General features: G+C 33.0%; 2 protein-coding genes and 1 long non-coding RNA gene across 3 annotated transcripts; 2 read left to right on the top strand and 1 right to left on the bottom strand.

Annotated features, from left to right (window-relative positions):
- Nucleotides 1-519: 519 nt before the first annotated feature.
- LOC136229767 (CENP-B homolog protein 2-like) lies at nt 520-1851 on the top strand. Its single transcript, XM_066018661.1, has one exon. It carries the CDS (start codon nt 526-528, stop codon nt 1849-1851), a length of 1326 nt encoding a protein of 441 aa, XP_065874733.1. The 5' UTR covers nt 520-525.
- Nucleotides 1852-5172: 3321 nt separating this feature from the next.
- Nucleotides 5173-5858, top strand: LOC136230204 (uncharacterized). The gene is made up of 2 exons (XR_010689302.1): nt 5173-5499; nt 5582-5858. It is a non-coding gene; the product is annotated as an uncharacterized lncRNA (long non-coding RNA).
- Nucleotides 5859-6166: 308 nt separating this feature from the next.
- LOC136229047 (uncharacterized) lies at nt 6167-6896 on the bottom strand. The gene is made up of 2 exons (XM_066017598.1): nt 6678-6896; nt 6167-6565 (listed from the first exon to the last, which is right to left on the bottom strand). The coding sequence occupies exons 1-2, from the start codon at nt 6804-6806 to the stop codon at nt 6224-6226; spliced, it is 471 nt and encodes a 156-aa protein (XP_065873670.1). The 5' UTR covers nt 6807-6896; the 3' UTR covers nt 6167-6223.
- Nucleotides 6897-8807: the final 1911 nt, after the last annotated feature.

Genomic DNA, 8807 nt, shown 5'->3' with positions numbered 1-8807 from the left:
ACAAAATTTATTAAAAAATTTAAAAATTATTGAGATTAAATATGAGTTGGCACACAAATTCAACTTTAACTATAAATTCTTACCATTTTCCCATAAAACTCTTTTCTTTATGTATTGGAAACTAAACTCAAAACTCTTCCAATTCTTTAGGTGTTGGAAATAAAACTCGTAGACTTGATATGTTAAACATTAATTTGTTTTATTAATCTATTCTATTGTACATTGTGTATATAAACCAATTTCAAGCGACCCTATTTCATATTCCTTTAATAATCAACCATGCCTCCAAAAGAAAAAAATCGAGTTCATCTCACGGAAGGTATTCGTGGTGAGTTGTGCAAAATGAAAGAATCAAATCCCAATTTGAATCAAAAGCAATTGGTAGAATGGTTGGAAAATACTCATGGTCTGAAAGTATCACAAGCAACAGTATCCAAGACACTCAAACGTTCTAAAGATATACTCCAAGAAGAAGTGGTGTTGAACCCAAGTGCAAAACATCAAAGATTGGTGAAGTATCCAGCTATGGAATCTGCTCTTTATGAGTGGTTTGTATCCCATCAAGAGCATGTCAATATGAGTGGGGAATTATTAAAAGAGAAAGGCAATTATTTTTTAAAAGAGTTATATCCTACTGCTACCTCATTTGTATTTTCAAATGGATGGCTAGAGAAGTTCAAGCAACGACATGCAATTCGTTCCTTTCGGCGTTTTGGGGAGAGTGGTTCGGTTGACATGGAGAAAATTGAAGCTTTTTTGCCAAAAATAAAAGAAGAATTGGACAAATGGCCTTTGAAAGACATTTACAACATGGACGAAACTGGGTTATTTTATCGGATGCAAGCCGATAACTCTCTTGCAACAAAACAATTGGAGGGACGAAAGCAGAATAAAGAGCGGATTACAATTGCTATTTGTTGCAATACTGATGGGTCTGACAAACTTCCGCTTTGGGTCATCGGTAAGTTTTTAAATCCAAGATGCTTCAAGAATATTAATCGTGATAGTCTCAACTGCAAGTATCGAGCAAATTCAAATGCATGGATGACATTTTTAATTTTTAATGAATGGCTTCAGTGGTTTGACAATCGTATGGATAGGAATGTTTTACTTATCTTGGATAATTGTACTGCACATGGAAAAAAAGAGAATTTTCCTCTACTTCGTCATACAAGTGTGATGTTCTTGCCACCAAATAGTACTTCCAAAATCCAACCATGTGATGCGGGTATTATTAGAAATTTCAAAGGTTACTACCGCCAACGATTTAATCGCCAACTTTTGAAAAGAATAGAAGATCGTGTTTTGGAACCAGCAAAGATAAGTATCCTTGATGGAATTGTAAATGCAGTTGCTGCATGGTCAATTGATGTGAAGCCACAAACAATTGCTAATTGTTTTAAGCATTGTAAAATTAAGACTTTTGATGCTGATGAAGAACAAGTTGACAAAGAAATTGAAGAGGAAAATAAAAGAGTGATGGGAAACTTGGGGGCACAGATTAAAGAACTTCACTATTATAATGTAATGGATATTAATGAATTTTTTGACCATCCAAGTGAGCAGCAGGTCACTTATACTTTAAGCGACGAAGAAATTGTTGCCGCAATTAGGCAAAGTGAGCAAGAAGATAATTCTATGGATGATGATAGTGTAGAAATAGAAAAAATTTCATCCCAAGAAGCTTTCAATATGCTTGAAAAATTAGAAGCGTTTTGGATTCAACAAGAAAGTGTTCATGCGAGTGAGTTATTAAGTACCCGCAAGCTTAAAGATGTAATCGCGAACATAAAAACTAAATCAATGTGTCAAACAACGTTCCATAATTACTTTTTGAATAATAAAAATTAGAGAGTTCTTATTGTTGTTAAATTTATAAACTTTAAGTGTTGATTTTTTTTTTTTTGTACCAAACTCTATATAAGAATAACCTCCCAATTGTTATACAAATTGTCCGGTCCCAAACGTATTCATATATAGAGGTTTTACTGTATTAGGTGCCCTCTAATGCTAAAAAAAAATAATACTATATTTTTTAAGTAAAAATATATTATACATTTTAATAAAATTTCATATTAATATTTTTTTTATATAAAAAAATATTTTTTTTAAAACATACGTTAGAATATATATTTTAATTTTTAAAACACAAGCTATGAAGTTTAAAACGTACAACATATTTTTTAGAACATACGTTATGTTTTCTAGAACATACGTTATGTTTTTTCGAACATGAGTTATAAATTATATTATAGAACAAATGCAAAAACGATCCAGATATCTACTGATTTTTTTAGAACATTATACTTAAATTTTGGAACACAAACTATAAACTTTAGAACATACGTTATGTTTTTTAGAATATGAGTTATAAATTATATTATAAAACAAATGCAAAAATGGTTCATATATTTACTGATTTTTTTAAAACATTATACTTAATTTTTAGAACACAAATTATAAAGTTTAGAACATATGTAACAATATTTAGAACATCGTCCTTAACATTTTAAAACATAAATTACAAAAATATAGAGGAATTAAATAAATAAGAAATCGGAGCATGTTCTTGAATTTTTTTCTATTAATAATTCATTATTATACACATTTCTTTTTTTTTCTATTAATAATTCATTATTATGCACATTTAATCGATACTAATAAGTGTATGCGTCAAATATTAAACAATAGAAGCTACAATGATAGTGGATTTTGGGGTATTTGGAACAAGTATGTCTTCTATTTGGGTTTTCAATGCATCTCTGGATCTCCGAAGTTGAGAAGATGTTTGTTGTTTTCTTCACAAGTTCGGAAAAACCAGTGCTAATAATGGTCTAACTATTATCAACCCCACTTTCTTGTGTGATGTATGCTCAGTGGCGGAGCCATGATTTCATATCTAAGGGGGCTAATTTTAGTCCTACGACTAATTTTCAGAAGTTCGGCCCGTTAGGGCTGGGTAATTTTTTTTTGCCCTCCAGTATAAAAACTGTTTCGTTTTAGTACATAGACATATTTAATTTTCTATAAATTCAACGCTAATTTCCTAAATTAAAACTCCTAAATAAGTATATTATTTTTTATAAATTGAATATTTATATTGATATTTTAATTAAAGGAAAAAAATTTAATTAATTAATAATAATGATGAAAAAATAATTAAATTAGGTAATAATATTGCTCTTTTAATTTAAGGATAAAAATTATAGTTAGATAAAAAAAACAATAATGAAAATAATAATAAAAATTAATATTCACATTTTGATTTAAAGGGGATTTAAGGTTGGATAAAAATATATTTTGATTTAAGGAAAAAGTTTACAATAGGAAAAACAAATAAGATTTTTTTTTTTTTTTTTAAATTTGCGCAATACGCTTACATTAAAGAAGAAAGAAAAATCTTCACCAAACCCGGATGTGATTCGAACCCATGACCTCCCAATGCATAGGTAAGCTCTCAACCACTAGGCTAAGAGCTTCACCACAAAAAAACAAAAAAAAACAAATAAGATTTGATATTCATATTTTGATTTAAAAGGAATTTAAAAGAAAAAAATTAAAATGGAATGAAAACATAGTTTGATTTTAGTGAAAAATTTATAATGGAAAGAAAATTTTGATATTTTAATTTGAAGGGGTGTAAGGGAAAGAAAAAAAAAAGGGGATATAATTAGACAAAAAGTTCTGAAGGAAACGAGAACGCAACTGGAGAGAGAGTTGGTTCTAGAAGACGTTCATCGGATTAATGATTTGCCGGCATACAATCTATTGTACAAATGATGACATATTTATGATCATTAATCTTGAAGTGTTAGTGTCCGTTTGTTTCCATTTTTCAGAACTGCTTTTTGCCTTCCAATAGTAAACAGGAGGCATAAAGTGTTTGGTAAAATTCCAAAACAGCTGCAGAAAACAGCAAACAGGAACAATCGAAACAAACGGACCCTTAGTATAACGTTCTTCTCTCGAATAGTTTTTCTTCAGACAACTACTGATAATCTGTACAAATTTACCCCCTTTTTTAGTGATTTTGATGGCTTATGTATCTTTGCCACAAAAAAGTGTAATTTGACACTTACTAGAGTTTAATTATGTAGCTAATTGTGATTTTTTAATCACACTTTATAGCTAAATTATAGAAGAGAAAAAGTACGATTACTTTTAAAAAAAAAAAAAAAAAAAATTAGTCAAAAAGTGAGAAGATTTTGATATGAAGGGGTGTAAGGGAAAGAAAAAAAGGGATATAATTAGACAAAAAGTGAGTAGTATGGGGCTTGAACTCAAGCCACTAGGGTATTAAAGATATGATCAAATAATACTTCAACCACCAGAGCAAGCCCATTTAATGTTACACTATTATAGCCTCCTTTATAAAGTACTAATTAAATTATTTTGGGGGCTACTCGGCACTACACCACTATTCCTCAGGGGTGGTGCCGGAGACCGGGGGGCTGGAGCTCTCCGGGCTCCGGCTGTCTCCGTCCCTGTGTATGCTCATTTTGCAATGTTTGGCATTGATGCATGCTTTTTTAGGTTTGTAGAAATAGAAAAAAAGAATGAGAAATATGAAGTTTTAGACCAACGCATGCATGATGGAATATGATGAGTTGCTATATCACAAGTGTAAGTGGTCTATGGTAAAAACATCAACCTTTTATGGATATGATAATTCTTAGCCTAGTTGACATAAAAGTTGTGGTGTAGTGCCAAAATTAGGCAATTTAGTGCTGTTGGTCGATTATATTAATGTAAACTGTATATAATTAAAGGTTTAAGCATGTACCTCATGATTTTGTCTATTTGCACAAAGGAAAGAATTCCAAAAGAATCCTACAATCACCCATCCTTCACATTTGTCAAGGTCAAATGTGCAACTCTATAATCGGAAGACATGTGAAGAGATGCATGCTAGTCAACATACACTTTTACTTCGTTACGTATTTCTTCATTTCACATTTTGGCATACAATTTTTATTTTTCTATACAAATATACCCTAACTTAGTGATGACCTCTTATTAAAATATAGGCTTAATACATCTTACACCCCGTACTTGGCTCAATTTGCCAGTTGACCCCCTGACTTTTAAAAGTGTTCTCTGCACCCCCTGTACTTGGGCTAAGCTATATAACTAAACCCAAAAAAGTGACATGGCACCTACATGGCATATCACGTGAAACACAACAACACTAGAGCGTGTGAAGCTCTTTGAAACCATAATTCAGAATAAAAAAACCCGTAAATCTTAACTCGCCTTCATCACAACGATCATAAAGAAATTCCCCCAAATCTTGCTATAAATTGCCCCTTTCTCCATTGAAATCCCTAAATATGAAATTAAATCCCTAAATCGCAGAATTGAGCAAGAGAAGTGCAAGAAGAGATGTCTCGATTTGGAGGTAATTGCCCGATGTGTTTGTGTGGTGAACCTACTATAGTCAAAGATTCATGGCATCCAGGTAACCCAGGAAGAAGATTCTTCAGTTGCAGGAACTATAGGGTAAGAGGGTTTGAAGAAATTTTTGATTATTTAGTTTAAAGATTAAGAAGATTTGAGATGATAGGTGTTGATTTGCTTACAGGTGAAAGGACCGGGTTGTGGCTATTTCTTGTGGTATGATCCACCTGTGGATAATCACTCTCAGTAAGTTATAAATGGTTTGTTGAATCAATTGAGGGCCAGAGATGCAATTGAAGAAAATGGAAGTTGGTTTTGGGGAAAATTGTTAATGGTGTTGTTGGTTTTTGTTGTGGGTGTACTTTGTGGGATATTGATAAGTTGAATTTGACAATTGTAGGGATTTGTTGTACTTGTAAGCTGCTATTGGCAAAATGAATGAAAATGTTGAGTTTTTGTTATATTGAAGTTGTTCTAAATGTGTACTCTGCTTTAGAAATTTATGGGTTTTGTAAAATTATGATACAATATATTTCTAAAATAGGGTATTGATCACTGGTAATTTGAAGCCTTACCAACATCCAAAACATGGTAATTTGAAGCCTTACAAGCCTAAAATATGAACTCAATATATAAAACAGCAAACCTGGCAATGTTATAGCCTTACAGACATCCAAAATATGGCAATATTAAGCTATAACAAAAAAAACAATATCCAAAATATGGCAATGTTAAAAGCCTTACAGACACCCAAAATATGGCAATGTTAAGCCATAACAAAAAAAAAAAACAATAGACAAAATATGGATACTCCAAATATTAAAAACTAGAACCATTTGGTTACATTTGGTTGAGATTTGGAGGTTGTCACTGCTCTTGCATCTGTAGAAGCTGTTGAAGAAGCATATCTAGGCTGTGTACTTGGAGCTTGTTGACTTGCATTCATAGCAGGGCCAGAAGTTGATGAAACCTGAGTGTTCATTGCTGCTGTGCATGCCCTAACAGGCCTGAAACTAGACTTCTGATTTTTCAATTGTTGTGGAGTCATTGCAGCTTTTCCTTTCCATTTAAGTGTAGTAGGGGTGAATCCAATATCTCCAGTCACATGTGCATAGTCTTTGATAACTTTAGCACTTGTTGATATCACAATACCACCTAGATTTCCAACCTATAAAACATAAACAATATAACTAGATATGACCAATCTTCTCACTGACAGTTGCAATCTCACAATAAGCATCACCCAAAGCAATAAACCACATCTTTTCAATGACACTAACCTGTTGATGACTATAACCAGTCTTCTCATTGACATACACTCCAAATCCAGCCATATGAGGTTTTTTTACTGGAATTTTTTTCCTTTGGTAATAATAGGGAGCCTGTAAAATAGTAGCAAAATTTCCCATTTCTTAACAACAAAACTTAACAAACGAACTTCATTGTTAGTTTATTTTGAAGATTACCTTCAATGTGTTGACAAATTCAGATGTTCTCTGGCTTTGTTAGCTCATACTTACTTGTACATGGGTTTTACTACATTCGACAGGGGTTTTACTACATTCTGCAGGGATCTTACTACATTCTGCATGGGTCTTACTAGCTTCAGATGTTCTGGATTTGCGTTTTCTTGATCTCACATGTGTTGTTGCATTTGAAATTTTCCCCTGTATGCAAATATTGCTTCTATTAGTAAACATTTAATTAATGGAAAAAATTGTAAATTCGATTAAACTAATACATCTTACTTGTCTTAAGTCTTCCTTTCTTTTCTGGCAGCCTTTGATATTGTGGTTTACTTCCTTGCAGTGAGAACAAGTCATTTGTATGCCATTCATTGACAATTTCCCAAATTTCTTTAGCACATCCTTTGGTTTCCTCCGATTCCTTTTTAGTCTCCCTGGCAAGGTCTTAATATGTGCTGGAGCAATATGTGGATATTTGGATGGAGGCCACATCTTCATGTTTAATACTGACTGAATGAAAGTAGAGTAGGCTTTCAAATATGTGTTCTTGTGATACCAATGGGACACATAATTAATAGGCTCCCTTTTCAACTTATGGATGCTTGCAACAGCATGTGCACAGGGAATCCCCTTTAGTCCCCATGATCTACATGAACCAGTAAGTAGTGTCAAGTCAACTACATGCCTGTAACATCCTTCTGTCACCTCAAAACCAGAATCACCATTCCAGTTTATCTGACACTGCATTGCCCATTTGTTGTTCTCATGCAACACTTTGTAAGACATGGGCGATATATTTGTTATCCATTTGTTTTCAGCAAATTCATTCATTTGAGCTCTTCTTTCCATAACTTGTATCCTTATTTCCTCAAGCATAGTGATGATTGACTTATGTCTTGCTCCCAAAATCCATCCATTAAATGTCTCAGGCATGTTATTATCCACTACATCACCCTTACTATCTAAAGGAAAATAGGCTCTTGTCCAACGCTCTTTATTGTATCTTATCAAGTCTTCCACAATACCATTACCCAACATACTGAGATCTCTTACCCTGTCAGCAAATTCAGCCTCAAAAGTAGCCTTAGGACACCTCCAAAATGCATTTCTCCTCTCCACTCCTCTCCATTTTTTGGCCCAGTTTGCTAATACGTGTCTAGCACACCTTCTATGCTTAGCTTGCGGTAAAATGTTTTCCACAACAATCTCTAAACCCTATATAGACAGAAAACAACAACAAATGTTATAATCATACAAAAGTTAAATTGAAATCTAATCTAATCAATATATATTACCTTTTGCATATCAGACACTATTGTGAAGTTTGTGCCATCTTCCAAATCCAAGTCTGTTTTGAGAAGATCAATGAACCAACCCCAAGTATACCGTGTCTCTTGATCAATAACAACCCAAGCAATGGGGTACATTTGGTGATTTCCATCCTTCCCAATAGCTACTAACATCTGCCCTTTGCATGCCCCTTTCAGAATACAACCATCAAGTCCAATGCATTTCCTACATCCCCTCTTCCACCCTTCCTTTAATGCATAAAAGCAACAGTAAAATCCTCTAAAAATTTCATGTTGAAATCCTAGTTTTTTTTATCAGTGTTTACAACAGTTGTAGTCCCAGGATTAGACCTCAACAATTCATCCCTGTAATCATACAATTTATCATACTCCAGCTTGTAGTCATCCATGTTTTCTTTCAAAATACTGATTTTTGCCCTTCTGCAAACTGATTTACCAACATACACTTCAAATTTGTTTTTCACTAGCTCTTGTATCTTCCATAACCGGATGTTTGGTTGATCAACAATCCTTTTCTTTCAAATGTTTTGCTATGAAGTGTGATGTGCAATGTTTGTTCCTATCCAACCGCATACATTTGTGGACTGGAAAGTAAGTCTTAACTAAGAAATTTTACTCTTCTTCTCCAAACTAC

Source organism: Euphorbia lathyris, chromosome 5, assembly GCF_963576675.1.
Source record: "Euphorbia lathyris chromosome 5, ddEupLath1.1, whole genome shotgun sequence".
Taxonomy (NCBI): Eukaryota; Viridiplantae; Streptophyta; class Magnoliopsida; order Malpighiales; family Euphorbiaceae; genus Euphorbia; species Euphorbia lathyris.
The sequence above is the reverse complement of the archived record's forward strand: the minus strand, read 5'-3'. Positions and strand labels throughout refer to the sequence as shown.

Coding starts and splice junctions, on each gene's coding strand:
- LOC136229047 (XM_066017598.1), bottom strand. CDS start 6,806: ATGGGAAATTTTGCTACTATTTTACAGGCTCCCTATTATTACCAAAGG. Junction 6,566..6,677: donor CTGGTTATAGTCATCAACAG/GTTAGTGTCATT, acceptor TATGTTTTATAG/GTTGGAAATCTAGGTGGTAT.
- LOC136229767 (XM_066018661.1), top strand. CDS start 526: ATGGAATCTGCTCTTTATGAGTGGTTTGTATCCCATCAAGAGCATGTC.